At 31.7% G+C, this 18,747-nt stretch overlaps 1 protein-coding gene across 1 annotated transcript; it reads right to left on the minus strand.

The window, feature by feature from the left end:
- Positions 1-3,768: 3,768 nt before the first annotated feature.
- Positions 3,769-16,857, minus strand: LOC134705538 (uncharacterized). Its single transcript, XM_063564254.1, has 4 exons — positions 16,709-16,857; positions 6,199-6,363; positions 4,613-4,762; positions 3,769-4,171 (listed from the first exon to the last, which is right to left on the minus strand). The coding sequence occupies exons 1-4, from the start codon at positions 16,854-16,856 to the stop codon at positions 3,831-3,833; spliced, it is 804 nt and encodes a 267-aa protein (XP_063420324.1). The 5' UTR covers position 16,857; the 3' UTR covers positions 3,769-3,830.
- Positions 16,858-18,747: the final 1,890 nt, after the last annotated feature.

Here is an 18,747-nt window from a genome sequence, read left to right on the forward strand (position 1 = left end):
AGGGGGGGGGGGGGATTGTTTAAAGGGAAATCAAAAGAAAAGGCCTCTGCAGTTCAGTTGCTCATAATGAAATTAAGTCTCTGGAAATTTCCCAACTGAAAAGTATCACTTTAACCTAAAAAAAAAATGATTTTAGCAACGGTTAACTAATAGGGTTTTACGGCATATTTTCAACATGATGTTTTACATACATCTGCACTGTACGCGAACTATACAAACAAAATTTGCACAACTGAAGTTTTCGAAACGTAAATTGATTTACCTTGAGTATACAAGACATCTTTAGTGAGTTTGAAACATTTATTAGACGGATGACATTGCTCTCAGAATGAACATATATTACACACCAATGAAAGATTTCCTACTTGACATTGAGTTTTTAACAAAAATATACAAATCATGATCAATCGGGATCAATCGGGATCAATCGGGATCAATCTTGACTATAATCCACGGAACTGATTTGTTATCGATCCTTATCTTTACTCTTACTCTTACTCGAACAGTCTGATACAGTCATAATCAATTCGCGTCCTGTTCATAACTAGTTCTCAACCTGTTTTCAAAATCTTTACAATACTTGACCATATTAATTATATTCAATTGGCTGTCGACAACACTTTTTTTTATGTAGTTACAGTATGTCAGGTCCCTCTCAATGCGAATGTACAAAGGGACTATCTTTTACTTTTCATTTATGAAATAAAAACTTTTGCATAGACGTTTATAGCAATTTGTTTAAAATATATTATATAACAACATACAATATATCACCAAGTAAGCTTAAAAATGTTATATGTTTTCTTTGCTTAAAATTTGAGTTCAAGGATTTGTTTGAAAAATTCGATTAAGATATATTCATTCGAGTTAAACATAAGAGTAACCTACGATCAGTCTTCTTTGAAAACTCCAATTATCAGAGTTTTTTTATTATTTAAATGTCATGCTAATTAAAATTTCACACATTAAAAACTCATCCAAAAAGGATATGAATCCGGTCGTTTACGTGTAAAAATTTTAAAACATATATTAAAAATCTGTGTGAAATATCATGAAAATTTGAAACAAAAATACGAAGAGACTGATCATTAAGATGCGTAATGTCTTGATTAACAACACATATGTTACTCTTGCAGGACGTGTTTTCAACAAACAATCGAAATTCCAATCGAAATCAACTGTACTCTTCTTCTTGCCAACAAGTTCTTTGATTCAAATGAGGATGATCTCACACAGGAACTTCTAATGAAGAATGAATAGTAGTAACCAGTATCCTTTAACTTCACTATCCGCTACAAAGTTGATGTTCTCAGACAAAACAATTCAAAATTTTGTGACAAGTCTGCCCCATATCTTGACCAACATCTCGAAATTGAGAGTAAAGTTCAGTTGAAATCGAAACTGTATGCGACTAAAGAGATGAATTCAGCCTTCTTATTGTGAGATTTCCATTTGCATATAGTAATATAATACAAATATTCCTGCAGCACTTACATGTGGAATACACATGACCCAGTTGAAACTATATTACAAGGACTGGTTTTCCTAATAGGATTTACTTCATAAAGTTTGTCTGCCTACATGCATGGAAACAATAAAACTAAGAGTTCCAAGTGGTGAAGTTCAAATATTCCCTCCGTAAATTTAACAGACGCCATCACGAGTTTATTGTGTTGCATCGGTCCATAATTTTCTATGTTATTTATGCGTGTTGTGTACTAATGTTTGTCTGTTTCTGTTTATGGCAAGGCAGGGTGTTGTCCGTTTATTTTCGATTTTGAGTGGAAGTATTCCTTTTTATCTGTCACCTCTGATTTGATAACAATAGGTTAGAAATCATTGCCAACAAACACTGATTTTAATGTCCATTTATTTATAAATATTTTGTTCTTAAAATTTCAGAAGAAATGATTCTAAGGAATTTATTTGAAATATCCTGTGCAAGCGACATTTAATTCATTGTCACCAAGAAACTGTCAAGGAGGTTTTCCCAAATATATGAAAGAAAATTCAAAAATTTCATCTTCCTGTATAAAATTTCTAATTCTATTCAAACCAGAGTTTTGAGGAGTTTTGTATTGAATCTGCGCCACATATTATCCTCACTTGAGTTTGATGGAACGAAACAAAAGGACAGCAAGACTGTGTAGTTTTAAATCTATTCAATTGAACTTTAAGGTCAAACTGTAAGAAGTGTCGAGGATTGATGACCTTCCACAAATGATTCCATCAAATGTCGGTATGATATTTAACATGGTGGCACGTGTGCCTCATACTTTCTTTTGAAACTCACATGTTCGTCATTTCTTATAATCTGCAAGTTCGTGGCAATTTTACCAAATTCATATTCAAATATGTATTGTCACATAAACTTTTAATACTAGTTACGAATAAATTGTGCATAGAATGTGTTATGTTCATCATTCAAAATAGGTGGAACAGGATCTGCTGACCCGTCCAGTAAACAAGAGATCCCCCCCCCCCCCATTTTTTATTGCCAAGACTTTAATTTTCTATGTTGTGATTAACATACTGTTGTTAACATTATTTTTACATGACGATGTCAGTTTATTTTCAACTCATGATATTGGACGTCCAATTGGCATCTTTCGTCTCTATTTCAATACTTATGCCAAACTATTTAAATAATAATAAAAGAGGGACGAAAGATACCAAAGGGAAGTCAAACTCATAAATCTAAAACAAATCGACAACGCCATGGCTAAAAATGAAAAAGACAAAAAGACAAATAATATTACACATGACACATCAAAAAGAGCTTTATGAGGATTTATATTATCCGATGATCTTAGATTTACAATTACTCTACAAAAAAACAATAATACAATTCATCTTTATTTCGCTCGGTTTTGGTTTGTTACCCCGATTTTGTTTTTTGTCCATGGATTTATGAGTTTTGAACAGCGGTATACTACTGTTGCCTTTATTTAGTGGAACTAGAAATGCTTATCCTTCTAGAGCAGCTGAGATCTCCCCCAGATTTTGGCGGGGTTCGTGTTGCTTAGTCTTTTTATGGTGTATCATGTGCACTATAAATTATTTATTTGTCTTTTTCTATTTATCCACGGCGTTGTCAGCTTATGTTCGATCTAGGAATTCGAATGTATATCTGGTATATTAGATCCGTGAAGATAACCAGAAATTAATACCTTTCCCGATTTTAAGTAAGATTCATATGGTTGAATATATATGTTTTTATTTCGCACCTACGATAGAAGAGGGGCGTTATGTTTTCTAGTCTGATCGTCCGTTCGTCCGTCCGTCTGTCCGTCCAGTTCATCTATTTAAATTGCACGGTCCACTGAACATAGAAAAAGATACTGCAAGTTTCAGGTTAAATTTTTGGTCAAGGTAGTTTTTGATGAAGTTGAAGTCCAATCTTATTGTAATGCCAAGTTAGAATATTGACCCCAATTGCACGGACCACTGAACATAGAAAATGAAAGCGCGAGTGGGGCATTCGTGTACTATGGACACATTCTTGTTATTTAATGGTTTTCGAATGTAAACGTTGTGAAAAAAGATTATAACATAGATCAAACTCTACTGCTTTAGAAGAAGATTATCTAGCACTCTATTAACGAAAAGTTGATAGAGTTTGTTAGTCTTGCTTCTATAATATAGATGGTGTAGACCAGGCAGCATCTACTAATGGAATTCAATGCAAAAAAACTTTGAAATTTATTGAATCATTAAAATATAAAAATAAACACAACTTTCACACATTGAAACATAAAAGTACGTTTGTATGTTTCTTTTCAGTCTTCCACACTTATTTAGTCATACTGCATGTTTGGTCTATTTCTATTTTATTCTGTTTTAAGTTCCGTAACTGTCTGTTCTTCAAGCATTTCTCTGTGACTTGGGCAAATTCGCTTCTTCTTATATTTCTTTTTTTTCTGAACGCATCTGATGGAATCTAAACAAACTATAAGAACCAACGGTATTACTAGAAGTAATATTGCGAGATAACCAACTGAAGAAGCAGACGGCCTGTTGTCAGGTGCTGATGTTCTACGTCTTATTGCAGCCGATGTATTCTTTGTGTCGATGGTCAGGTTTGCCTTGAGTTCAACCAGTTCACCTTTCATCATTTCTTTCTTTTCCTCTATTGATAGGTTCATCGATTGAAGGTAATCCCATTTGTAAACTTTATAAGCAGAGAAATATATAATTATAATTGATTATACATGTTAAACTAATGCTAAGAGATTTATTATATAAAAACTAAATGTGAAATTATGACCAGAAAATAGTCATTGAAACTACATGTATTCCTTACTTCACTCTAGGTTTCAATAGGAGCCCGTATTACGTATGACTGAAATACTTTCGAATATTCCATGCGTTTCTTTTCGTCTTTTCCGCCGCGTTGTAAGTACTATATCTTATTTGCATACTTTCTTTGAATGAAGGCTTAATATATCCTTCCATGGCATATATATTACAAAGTCTTTATCCAGCTTCCGAATTTTAATTGCTATATACAATTATATTTTGTGAATAATAAGCTAATCTGATATGTTGTGATCAACAATTTGTGCCTAAAATTCAAGAGTTTTCTTGATATTTATTATAAAATTTTAAATACCTGGACATTTGGTTTTAACACAGACATTGTTTTGGATGACGGTTTCATCTATTTTAGCGCAAGGTAAGAAACGCTTTCTGGTCTGAGACTGCTTTCCTTCTCCACATGTAACTGAACATTCTCCAAAATCTTCCCAAGTACTCCATTGATCTTGAATGTAAAGCAGTAATACATACACAGTAAAGACCATATTTTGTAATTAGAATGAAATATTGCCTTTGGTTGAGCATCTGTTAATCCGCAGTTGTGTGATGCCTTATCATCGGTTATTATTCAGTAATGTTGCTAGTTCGTCTTTAACTTATGATTTTCTTTAAAATGAATATGTTATTAGAAACATCATTGCTTCAAACACAATAAATTTAACGAGATGTTTTAACAATTTGAAAGAAAAACCTTAATTGGTCTTTTTTTGTTATTTCAATGCACATTTTTTATTTGCATTCTACGACAGAAAATTCGTAAAAATATTCTTATTGTGTTCCTTCTTCTGATGTATGCCATATTATGTCGTTCTGAAAATCACAATTAGTGATAATCATTGAATTTTACCCCAAATTATGTCAAGAGTTCATACGTTTAATACTGAATACATTCCACCGGCTTTGAAGACCTTTTGTTCAACAAAAAATCATAATATATTGAAATAGAAGATACAGGAAATGTTAATCCATAAAGGAAATAATTAAAATGATATAAAGGAGGTAGACATTTGGTAGGGGAGACAACTATCACAATAGTATTTGAATGAGTTTTAGCCTGCAATTATTTAACCAGTGATTAATAATTAACATTAAACGTAGGTAAGACCTTTTTTGTTCAAATCAGAGATGGTTGGAGAAAATTCGATTGAAAACAAATGAATTGAATAATTTTTTTTGTAAAATAAGCTACAGGTTGTACTTATCTGTATAGTTTTGGTTTCAAATACAAATGACAATATTCTAGATAGTATGATCTGAAAAACCATCTTGGCCTAAGTTGATGCTAACAGATAACTACATTATCACAGAGATAGTACTTAGATAACGAACTGTCAAATCATTGAAATTGGTGTACGTTGACTTAATGATACGGGCGATTTTGTTGTCTTTTGGAAGGACACGAACGTTATGCATTATAATGTTGAATGTTAAAGATGATTATCTCCAAAAAGATTGAATAAATGTATAGAGAACCGTCCATCGTTTGAGACTATGTTTACCATGTGTCTCGAAATTATTTATGCGGTTGGATTGCTATCTCATTTACGTATACCCCATTCTACTTTTATTCTTCATTAAGGTGGTACCTAACACTACAGGGATATAACTCTGTAAAGTCAGCTAAACGTTTAAAATAACGTTGCGTTGTAAAGGGAATATCAAGCTTCTCAATGATCAAAATTGGTGTTTGGCAAACTGCTATATAACCAGTATAATTTTTCTGACTAAACGGTTGGTTCAAAATTTTTGAAATTTTAATATTTTTGTTAAAGGGTCAAAGTAAATACATTGTCAAAATTTTAGGAAAATTAAACGAGCCAAATTGATTTTAGTGAAAGTATTGGGTACCACCTTAAATGCAACATAATACATAATACTAACCTGGACATGAACGATTGTCAATGTTACATGGTTTCGACATCTTTTCATAACTTCCGTTAATATTTTTGCAAATGAATACTGATTCAGATGTACAGTTGCTATCATCAGACGTACAACAACCTGTGTCATCTTCATGGCAACACTCAAGACGCTCACATACTATGTCTGCAATATAGTCACCAATAACAAAAAGGTGTTAAGTCTTATAATATCAAGTCATTCACATGTTTCAAAACAACAAAAAAACAGATAATACAAGAAAATAAACGTTTTCGTCATCCTCTATACTTGTAAAGCTTACACCATAAAACACATCAAAGACTAGGCTTTTAATTTGATATAATTACATTAGGCCACACCAATTTAATTTCTTGTTCTACGGATATTTGGACTCCAAAATTTGGGGCGAGCGAGCGATTTGAAAATTTATAAATAAAAAAATATTTATTTTGCAAATTCTTGAGGCGAAGCTTGAAAAGTAAAGGCGAGCGATTATAATTTGTTTTTGTAAACATAAAATAGTAGGTTTCGACAATATCAAAACTTGATTTATCACTTGTACTTTGACATTTCTTTAATTTCTGAAGTATTTTTTCACTGTTCACCAAGAAATAATTAAATCTGGTCTATGTATGTGTGACTGACAATGAGACAATTATCCATTTAAGTCATATTTAGTTTGGGGGCAATCCCCTATTAATGTTATAAATATCCCTTTTTTCATGTTTTATGAGTGATCAGTATAAGTTATAATATATTTGTTTGTACAAAAGGGCTCATATTTTCTCAAAGAACTATGCATCTATCTGTTATTAAATGGTCAAATTAAACATGTCCAAGAATTTTGTAATATTCCTGGACTTTAACCATGCTAACACATAAATTTACTTTATTTAAAATAAGTGGACCCCTCTTTTAGAAACAGTTGTTTAAAATATGATGTAACTATCCTCTTTTTGAGTACAAAATTCTAAGTTTTCAAAGGTTTTGAATAGAAGAACTGTACAAATCCTTGGTATTTCTATTTTCATTTCTACATCAGTAAAAATGGTTGTTCTTAACCTGATAATAACAAACACAGGTAAAAGAACGACCTTTTACACGGGGCTTTGATACAGACCAAACAACAAGCTATATATACAGGGCCCCAAAATTATTAGCGTACACAATTCAAACAGGAAAACCAACGATCTAATTTATATATCCAAACGGGAAAATACCAATGAACACAATCAATAAACGATAACTGCTGAACGACAGGTCCGTGAATCAATCAGGACTGGTGCATAAATATGCAGCGGCTATGGATAGTTTTGTTTGTTTTCCCCAGCATACAATATAATTGCCGTTCTTTGTACTTTATTCTAACAACGAGCATATTTTGATAGGAAATATAAATAAGGGGGAAAGAAACCAATGTTTTGTTCTTTACCGGTATATATTTCCGCTTTTACAAATTTATATCGGAACACTCCTTCTTTGGATAAATAGGTTTCATGCTGAAACAAATATTCTCACAGATATATAAGAAGTGTGGTGGTGTGCTTTTATGTTTAAAATCGTTATATACAGGTTAGATTGTGATTTAAAAAAAAAATGTTGATATAATTTTTTAATATTTACCAAAAAAACGGTGCGGCAAATGGACATGATCACATTTCCGGATGCGGGAAGCGGGAATATAAAAAAAAATAAAAAATTCTGTTTTGAGAAAAATAGGTGCTTGCGGGTCCGTCGAAAAAGGAATCAAATTGGTGTGGCCTAATAGATGTATGTTTCATTATAATACTTTATTCTGATTGGCTAGCTGCACATCACGTGTTATTCCGTAAGAAATTGCATCACTCAATAAAACTTTTCATCCATGATAACACGTGGTCCCACAATAAAGTGCACAGGTGAATAAAATAGAAAAATATAAATTCGTGTTTTCATGATCATAGCTAAAAAATGTAATTATAAGTATTGAATGCTTCTTTTTGTAACTTCATAGGGTTATAAAAGCGTTGACCGTGCGCACATTTTAAGAATGAAGCGCTTCTGCGCTTCATACAAAATGTAAAAAAGAAGCATTCAATTCTTAAACGCGTGTTTCTTCACAAAACAATCCTCAGGGACGCTCGCGTTAAATCATCTAAATGGTTAAGTATCATAAATGTTTTTGGAACATTGTACGGCTATTGGTTGAGTTAAAGAACTTATAATTAAATATTTACGACCTCACTCATGGAATAGGATATATACTGTAAAAGCGTGTCGTTCATCCGTCTGTAATCTCAATGATATATATATATTTATTTTAGAGTTGTACCGTGTAAAATGAATCTAGTCTACTTCGGAATATAGATATGTTCGGTATTTTGTTATTGTCTGAAAGGGTTCAATATCCCTTTAATGTCTTCCATATCCATTTGGCGAACACTGTTCCTTTCAAGTTATCATTTCATACATTTTCACTACGTAATATTATATTTTCATACATTTGTTTTCGAAAATATTAATGAAGATTATATATGTCTATTGTTTTCATGCATTATTATCACACCTACAGCAAAAATACACTAGGCAGTAACATTGAAGGAAGGAAATACGTTAAAGGTATAATCTACGATCAAACTAAGGTTTGGTTTGCTGTATATTGTAGGTTATCATATGGAAAAGAATCAAGGAATAACTAGAAAATTTAGATTAAAGCGTGTCTTGTTTTGATATTTTTGTCGGATTTGCGGAATCCTCTGGTTTTATCCACCTGTATCCCTCAAAATATTTGTCCATTAACCCCCATTTTTCTTTTTATGAATATTTTACATGTATAATTTCAAGAAATCCGCAAAAAGTCTGATAGAGCAATCTTTGTTATTTTGTAATAATTTTTGATAACTTAACCTTGTCAATGATTAAGCTATGGAAAGTCAAGACAGAACATTTTCCCACAAATATGTCAATGGCTTATATCTCGAAAACAAGCACATTTACATATATTTAATGTTTGTTCTATTGGTTCCCTTATAAGTCTACTATCAATATGTACTAGTGTTATGAAAAGCTTGTTATTTGAAACTGAGTAGCGAATTTATATATGCAAAAGAACTAAAGTGATGGAATCACAAGGGAATCAGCTCAAATAAATAAAAACATTACTTGAAAGAAAGGACCGGAATATTCAATAAAAATGATAGGCTAATGATACTTAAACACATATATTATATGTTATTCAGGTCTCAGACAGGGTATATACTGTGACATTCCCGGCTTAGAGTTTATATCCCCTGAGCCGAAGGCGAAGGGGATATAAGCCCTAAGCCGGGAATGTCACAGTATATACCCTTTCTGAGACCTGAATTACACATATATTACGGATTACCCCTCATTTAATGTTATTTTCCAGTGCAGGTATTTGTTGACAACACATATATTGAAAAACCCAACCTGATATGTTCAGCATACGTGAAGGATTTTCTAATTTGCTGTGAACATAATTTTATCGTGTATGTAATCATTTATAATAACACTTTTAACATTAAATTTAAGAATTAAAGTGTAAATTGCGTGATTTTGTATCAAAAATGTATTATTGACTGAAACCACGTCATTATTTTCCCTCTGTGAGCCTCTGACAGTCTGATAGCTTCTGACTACGTCACATAGTAACCGGTGTTATGATGACGTTTTTTAGGTTCCAATTGGGGATAAAAACGTCGTATATACCCCGACAGTTTCCTGAATATATACTGACATCTCTGTGTTGTTATCCAATTACAAACCTCGACACATTTGTAATCCGTAATATATATATGTTACAGACATTTTCTAGATTTAGGCATTTTGTAAAATGGCCGAATTTTCAGGCAGTTAACAACATGTCTGAACTTGGCAGGCATTTTACAAAATGCCTAATAATACCTAGTCATTTTCTTAAATGACGGAAATTTTAAAACAAAATTCAACAAATTGCCTGTCCAGTTTCAGAAAATTTGTTAAAAAAAAAGGATATCGTTGAGGGGATACACAAAAATTACAAAAACACAACATATTGGAAATAAAATAACCATGATAACTAATGTTTCGAGAATCAATTTATTCTGCAATAACCAGATGGGAAAGTTTATATCTCATATGATATGACCCTTTAGTGAAACTAAGTTAAATATATACTCGCTCTGTATTAAATTACCAGTAGTAAAATTATTATTATGTTGTCAAAACGACGGTGTCTTCCTCCTAAAATACTATTCCTTCTATTCCCACTTGCAAATAACAATAGATGTTTTGATAAATAATTTGTTTTTATAACAGTCAGGGTTAATTAGAATTTCACCAAAGATTTACCTGTATTTTTTTTTAAACATAACATATTTGGTACACTGTTTAGGTATTATACCTTGTTTATTTGTAATATGTTTCTGTTTTCCTCAAATAAATACTTAAAAATAGAGAAAATTTATGATACATAGATTAGAGTTAGATTTATTTTTAAACTTTTGAATTTGTAATTAGAAATAAAGAAAAATTATGATAAATAGATTGAAGTCAGATTTTTTTTTAAATTTTTGAATTTGTAACTTTTAAAAAATTGTCTGCTTTACTAATAAATCATGATATAAATAATATTATAACCAAGTATAATCTTAAATATATATATCTTTATTCTCACAAACCAAATTACAGAAAGGTATAGAGATAATTATACATAATTCAATACAATTACATAAATAAAAAATGTACGAAAGTAGATAGAGGCATTCACAATTGTTCACCCAGAAAAGTTCAATTTGTTATTGATCTCCTTAGTAAGTTTACAAAGTTCGTTCAGGTCTGTACATTTTGGAGAATTCATTAAGCCATAAGACATCAATGTGTTTGTTCTATTTCTATTGTAAAATGCAATACATTGTTTTCTACAATTATCGAAAGCTGAACAATTAAAGATATAATGGTACTCATCATCAATGGCATCTGAATTACACAATAAACATTTTTTTGTTTTCTCTTTCTATGTTTTGCCATCTTCCAGTATCTATTGGAGATTTCATGTTTAAAGTTCAAAATTTAAGAAATAAGGATACATTGTATCTGCCGGTCATCCAAAATTAATATTTCTCAAACTCCAAAGTAACTTTAAATAAACGATAATTTAATTATTTGGTGATTCCTGTTGGCTTAAGATGTGGAATAAAAGTATAATAATTACTTGGACCAATAATCAAAGATATAAAATAATGGGTGAAAACTGTTAACTTTACTTAATTATTTATTTTATTTAAAAAAAACAGAATTCATACAGATGCAAAAATAACTTATTACCTGTTCTAATAAGAAAGAAAAAACACTGGTCAATTAACAGTTGATTAAAAAATGTTTGTACAGTATAATCCTTTGTTTGCACAAGTTTTCCTCTTATTCCCACATGAAATTTTACCTTTTCTTACCAGATTTATAAAAAGTGGGAATAGAGTGAATGAACCAAAACGACAGAAGGACAAATTGTTCTTTCAATAGAATAAAATTTACAGTGGATTTTAGAAAATCTAGATTTAAAACAGTGAAGTTAAACATATGAAGCAGAGAAAAAAAGGTTGATTTTATCGACTGATTGTTGATTGTTTGCTTTCAGTGGCAAATATTTCATGCATTTTTAAGACGAACGTAATTTGGTTATATTTATCTTGGTTATTTCTGCAGTGGATTGTCCTAGGTAAAGCACAGGAAATCCAACTGCCGCTTGCATTTGATAGAGACAAAGAGAACGGTCATATGGTTCTCAATTTTTTTTTCATGTGGCAATATAATTAATTTCCACATTCAGAAAGAATGAGAATTTATACATCCACATCCAAACATATTCCCCCTCTATAGCATGGGTTTCGCCATACAAGTCCCCTTTTTTATGCAAACATAAGTAAAGTACTGAAAATATACTCATTATAGGTACCAGGATTAAATTTTGTATTTACCTCAGACGCGCGTTTCGTCTACAAAAGACTCATCATTGACACTCGAATCCAAAAAAAGTTAAAAAGGCCATGCAAATAAAGTACGATGTTGAAGATGCACTGAGGACCTAAATTTCTAAATGTTTTTGCCAAATACAGCTAAGGTTCCTGAGGAAGAAAACCTTAGTATTTCCAAAATTCAAAAGTTTTGTAAACAGTATATTTATAAATATGACCATATAAATGATAACTCATGTCAGCACAGAAGTTCTGACAACTGGGCTAGTGATACACTCATGAGTTTCGCTAAAAAGAACATATCATTTGACATACAGCCACATGGAAATTCCAGGGTCTTTGCATTCTGATAAGTTAATGAAAAAAGTAGTTGACTGTTGTTAAAATCTTGAAAATGGACGAAGAAGAGACAAACAATGATGCATTAGCATTGGAAGCTTCTCCTGCTATAGATGCTTTGCCCATCATAGGCAGGTCTGCCTCAGTCTGTTAAAAGTCATAAACTAGAAGATACAAATCAAACTAATCATTGTAATGTACTTTGAACCTTTTTTTCAAAACATATAAAAAATGAAAGATATAAAATTGAGAAAGGAAATGGTGAATGTGTCAAAGCGACAACAACCCGACCAAAGAGTAGACAACAGCCGAAGGCCACCAATGAGTCTTCAATGAAGCGAGAATTCCCGCACCTGTAGGTGTCCTTCAGCTGGCACCTAAAAGATATGTATATTAGTACAGTGATAATGGACGTCATACTAAAACTCCGAATTATACACAAGAAACTAAAATTAAAAATCATAATAGACTAACAAAGGCCAGAGGCTCCTGACTTGGGAAATGCACAAAATTGCAGCGGGGTTAGACATGTTTATGAGATCTCATCCCTCACCCTATAACTCTAGCCAATGTAGAAAAGTAAACCCATAACAATACGCACATTAAAATTCAGTTCAAGAGAAGTCCGAGTCCGATGTCACAAGATGTAACAAAAGAAAATAAATGAAATTAAAAACCAATTGTTCAGAGAACCATTGATGGTCTTTCCACCAGTTAAGACATTTTTTATATGAATATATTAAAATTTGGTTTTAAATGTCAATTTTAGCGTCAAATGACAGCTTATTGAACGCTTATTCCAAAAACATATGGTTTCTATACAAAAAGATATAAATAAGGGAAATCATTATTTACTTCCGGTTTAAAATATGCTACTTCCGGTAATTTTTTATTGTTTACTTGACACTGATTCCAAAAATATATGGTTCTATATACTTTTCCATTAATTAAGTACAAAATATAGCTACTTCCGAGATCACATTGCTTGCAACCTAATTTAAAAAGTCCCATGTCTTGATCATGTGTACATATGAGGTAAAAGCAAAGGTCAAAATCTAGTACGTTACATTTACCTATGACCTTGAGCTCAATTTCGAGGTCATCAACCAAGGACCTCAAATCAAAAGACTCTAGACCCCTTCTATATATTGTTAATGAGTTGTATCACCCTACAACTAATATTAGATATAAAAGGGGGCAAAACTGGCATCAAATGTCTACGTACTCTTTCGACTAAAATTTACGTGTTACGACATGTCGCAACTAACAATTAAGTAAAAATAATTTGTCGATAAGTTATACTGCTTTCGAAAATAAGTGAAAATAAACCAAAATCAAAATTTATAATATGACCTTTGACCTTTGACCTTTACCTTATTTTCATTTTTTTGGACCAAGGATCTCAAATCAAAAGACCCTAGGTCTCTATCACTTATGGTTTACCAGTTAGACATGCATATTCTTGTATCAAACATAAAAGGGGGGATAACTCTCATATGGAATCTACATACGGCTTCGGTAAAAAAAAACCCAGAACATCCTGAGGATATAACAAGCAATTTGGAAAAATAAATTTGTCAGTTTCTTATACGGTTGCAAAGCCTTAGAGATAACAAGAAAAACAGTGTTCGGGGAGATAACTCTTATTTGGGAAAGTATTCGGTTAGGCAGAGTTGGTTTCAAAAGCGTATAAACTGTTCGATATCATATTCCAAAAATCTAAGCGACATCTTGTGAAACAAAAAAACAGCGAAGGAAAAAAAATTAGGCGGAAGAATTAAAAAAATTAAAAAAATTAAAAACCAATTGTTCAGAGAACAATTGAAGGTCTTTCCACTGAAAACAATGTATTTTAATATGAAAGTTGTAAAATTAAGTTTAAAATGTCATTTCAATCGTCAACTGATAGGTTATTGTACGCTGATTCTAGAAATATATGGTTTCTATACAATATTTTTTAAATAAGGGAGATAATTTGTTACTTCCGGTTTGAAAAATGTTACTTCCGATAATATTTGAATATTTAATTGACACTGATTCCAAAAAGATGTGGTTTTATATACTTTTTTATTAATAAAGTACAAGAAATAGCTACTTCCGGTTTACACAAGGTCACTTCCGGTTGTTTTTTTCAAGGTTAAATGGTTTGATACCTTTCGCCAAAAGTCTCATGGCTATATCACGTATACATATGAGCTAAAAGCAAAGGTCAAAAACTAGAGCGTCAAATTAATCTATGACCTTGAGATCAATTTCAAGGTCATAAACCAAGGACCTCAAATCAAAAGACCATAGGTCTTAATTATATTTGGTTAATCAGTTATATCACCATACCCGTATTTTTAAATACAAGAGGGGAGAAAACTCACTTTTATGTTCAACGTACCCTTGCAATCAAAATTTACGTGTTACAACATGTCGCAACTAACAATTTAGAAAAAATAATTTGTCGATACCTTATACGGTTTCTGGAAATGAGTGGAAATAAGCCAAATTAAAAAAATAGAATATGACCTTGACCTTTGACCTTGACCTAGTTTTTATTTTTTTGGACCAAGGACCTCAAATCAAAAGATCCTTGGTCTCTAAGCACTTATGGTTTACAAGATAGAAATGCATATCACATATATCAAATGCATAAGGGGAAATAACTCTAATATGGAGCGTTCATATCACTTCGGTCAAAATAGGACAAATCATGCGAAGGATATAACGAGCAATTTTGTAAAATAAATTTGTCATAATATTTTATGGTTGCGAAGGAGTTGCGCTCACAAGGAAAACAGTGTTTGGGGAGATAACTCCTACAAAGAAAAGTATTCGTTTACGCAGGGTAAATTTCAAAAGCCGTAAACTGTTTAATATCATATACCAAATATCTAAGCGACATATTGCGAAACAAATGTTTAACGCAAGAACAAAATTAGGCGGAAGGCAAAAAAAATTATCAGAAGAAAAACAATAGGTCTGTCCACAGAAAAGTGGAAGGACCTAATAATCAGAAGAAATCCAATAGGTCTTTCCACGGAAAAGTGGAAAGACCTAATAATACATAAATAACAACAGACTATTAGCAGTTAACTGACATGCCAGCACCAGACCTCTATTAAACTGATTGAAAGATTATGTCTTCATCATATGAATATCAGGCACAATCCCCTCCGTTAAGGGTTTAGTATCATACTATCATAAAACATATGAGAAGAACATATAACCCGTGTCATGCCAGCAACTGTTTTTTTTAGAAATAAATGTGTTGAGTTCCGATGCAAAGACCCTATAAGTGAATCAATATTAAAGCCAAAATATGCAGTATTTAATGACCTGATAACAGTTTCGTAACTATATCTCTTTTTGATAAGTCTATTCAAAGGTTTTGTTAGTTTCTGAGATGAATACTGACATTTTTGTGCTTTATAAAGAATATTTCCATAAAAAAGAATAAGAAGTATCTGAACGTATAAGATGTCTGCAAGTTGAGTTATATTTACGAATTATTTACTTATACCGGTGATAACATTTAGTAAATGTTTTGACCCGTTTGTGATATCGAAAACCCTGGTGTAATAATTTTTCAGTAATACATAAATTTCTCTCGCTAAAATCTAATACGTTGTTACATACACGAGCAAATCGTACAAGTTGAGATATATAAACACCATAAGATGATGACAAGGGAACGTCACCATCTAAAAATGGATAATTAGCAATAGGAAATGAAAAATCATCTCTTATATCATAAATTTTTGTATTAAGCTTCCCGTTAATGATATAGATATCAAGATCGAGGAAAGGGCAGTGGTCATTGTTAGTATTAGCTTTATTTAAAATACGTTCTACAGGATAAATGTCTTTAGTATGCATACTGAAGTCGTCATTATTGAGAGCCAATATATCATCCAAATATCTAAAAGTATTGTTAAATTTTTGTATCAAATGTTGTTTTGATGGGTCTTTGCTAGTTTTAGTCACAAATTGTTACTCATAACAATACAAAAACAGGTCAGCAATGTTTAGTGTGTTTAGTTGTACAATAACTTTGCTAAACATGTTATCTATCCTTTTTGTATTTAGTCGGCAACAACGATCATTAGTTTAAAAGACTTACTTTCGATTTTAGAATTGTGTACAAAAAGAAAATACTGCGAAGATTACCAGAGTGCAATACAATCATGTCTCAGAAGAAGAAATGCCAGGACACAACTTAAGTTATTACATACCAAAAGGTAATCCTAGAGCGGCTGTCGTATTGGACACTTGATTCGAGGTCATCGAATTACCACAGCAGTCTGGCATGCTCATCTCAAATGGAAAGTAGAATGCTTCATCCATGTATTTACTTTCATTTATACCCAATGACTGATCCATCCAACCTGTCATGAAACCGTTTAGGTCACCATCTGCGTGTATGCAACTACTTGTTGGATTATGGTAGAATTTAAACATCAATGCTAAACCGTTAGATATGCCTGTGCAGTTAAAAGTCTTATCCGCAGCACGATATCCCTGTATATATTTATTATTTTCCACAAAAGTCATTGGAAATGAAATATAAAGATATGGTGACACGTTGTCCTTGGTAAATCCAAAGTGCAGAGCATCTCTTTTGATATTTTCTACTTTAACCTCTTTCTGTGTACCATTATTTAATAGGGTTCGAATTTTTGCAAAGTTTTTTGTCGTGAATAACTTTGATAAATCGAATGATGATTTGAGTGATGACTTAGATATATACGTATAACCGCTAATACCATCAAACGAACAAAATACTTCTATAGGATTACCGTTATGATTAAGTGTATAGTATCCACTAGAAGTTCTATTGAATAAGTATACGTCAATACAGGAACCTACAAAGTGAAGTAATTCATTATAATCATTTACCATTAAATCATAAAACGAACTTTACTTGTACCAAGTCCGGAAAATGGTCATTGTTATATTATATATAGTTTATTTCTGTGTCTTGTATTTTAGTGTTTCTGTTGTAGCTTTGTCTTCTTATATTTGATGTGTTCAGTCGATGTATGAATTTCGAACAGTGGTTTAATACAAGAATTTAATATAAGAATTTTAACTTGTTTTGAGGAGTTATCAATATATGCATGTAAAATTGTGTATCTTTTCAATGAACATTTTAGAAATGCTGTCATCTTTTGTTAAATTTTGCTGCATTTGAAGATTACATAAAAAAACAATACATGTTTCACTTATTGATTAATACGACTGATAAAATACATGTTTGGTTGATAAAAGCATGGCAATCCAACAACACTAGAAACAATAAAACTTATGAAAAATTATGAGAAACAGGAATTGGATACATTTCTAAAGCTTGATTTGAACAGAATATAAATATATTTGAATAATAACAATGAGAACAGGGAAGCGTTTCCTTTTGACATTGGATAGTCGCACCGGAATATGGAGTCCTTCCTCTATATTCCATTGCAGAAACCTCAAATATTGACTGTTGTTATATCTTGAAGATAATGTCACTCGTGTAGGTTTGCTTCAATGGCAGATCCATTATATAATACTAAACGAGAACACCTCATTTTGTGTGTCACTTTTCTTCCTTACATAATAAATAAATCATCATGCCTCTGTGTTATGTAGGTACCACGCATAGTCGCATTTGTGATCTATTCCTATGACTGTTTTGGGAGAAAAAACGAAAATAAATGCGTCCGGATATTATTTTCGTCATCAGACCAATTTTTATGTCATAAAGACTTCCACATTATTTCTATAAGAGTACTCGGGGACAGGACAATGTTTTTTCGTGTTGATATAGACTCTCTATATTATATAGCAGTGATTGCCGTGGAGAGGAAACTTGAAATTGAGAGTTGATAGAAAATGCACTTTATTTAAAGTATACGTATGTTCATAATATACAGATACGCGAAAATAATGGAATTTAACAGTAATTGGAAAAAGGGAGAGGATTAAAAAAATTATCCTGTCTCCAAGTATTTATGAATGATGATACCTTTTGTGAAATTCTCCAGACATAAAATCTTTTACAAAAATTCTCTCTACAATAGTTTACGTACTTCATCCAAACTCTAAATGCCCGCATTTCGCAGGTGAGTTCTAGTAGTCTGTTTAATGTTTGACAATTTTCCTATGCTGTTGAGAATCATATAGAGATATACACTAAGCTTGTTTATAGCTTGTGTTGTTTTGATGATTAAGGAGATCTTTTTGTTGAACGTCTGCTCCAAATTACCTTTTTATAGTATAAAGTTTTAGG

This window comes from Mytilus trossulus, chromosome 2 (genome assembly GCF_036588685.1).
Source record: "Mytilus trossulus isolate FHL-02 chromosome 2, PNRI_Mtr1.1.1.hap1, whole genome shotgun sequence".
NCBI classification, from domain to species: Eukaryota; Metazoa; Mollusca; class Bivalvia; order Mytilida; family Mytilidae; genus Mytilus; species Mytilus trossulus.

Coding starts and splice junctions, on each gene's coding strand:
- LOC134705538 (XM_063564254.1), bottom strand. CDS start 16,856: ATGGATCAGTCATTGGGTATAAATGAAAGTAAATACATGGATGAAGCA. Junction 6,364..16,708: donor CGCTCTAGGATTACCTTTTG/GTATGTAATAAC, acceptor ACTATATTGCAG/ACATAGTATGTGAGCGTCTT. Junction 4,763..6,198: donor TGACAATCGTTCATGTCCAG/GTTAGTATTATG, acceptor TTTACATTCAAG/ATCAATGGAGTACTTGGGAA.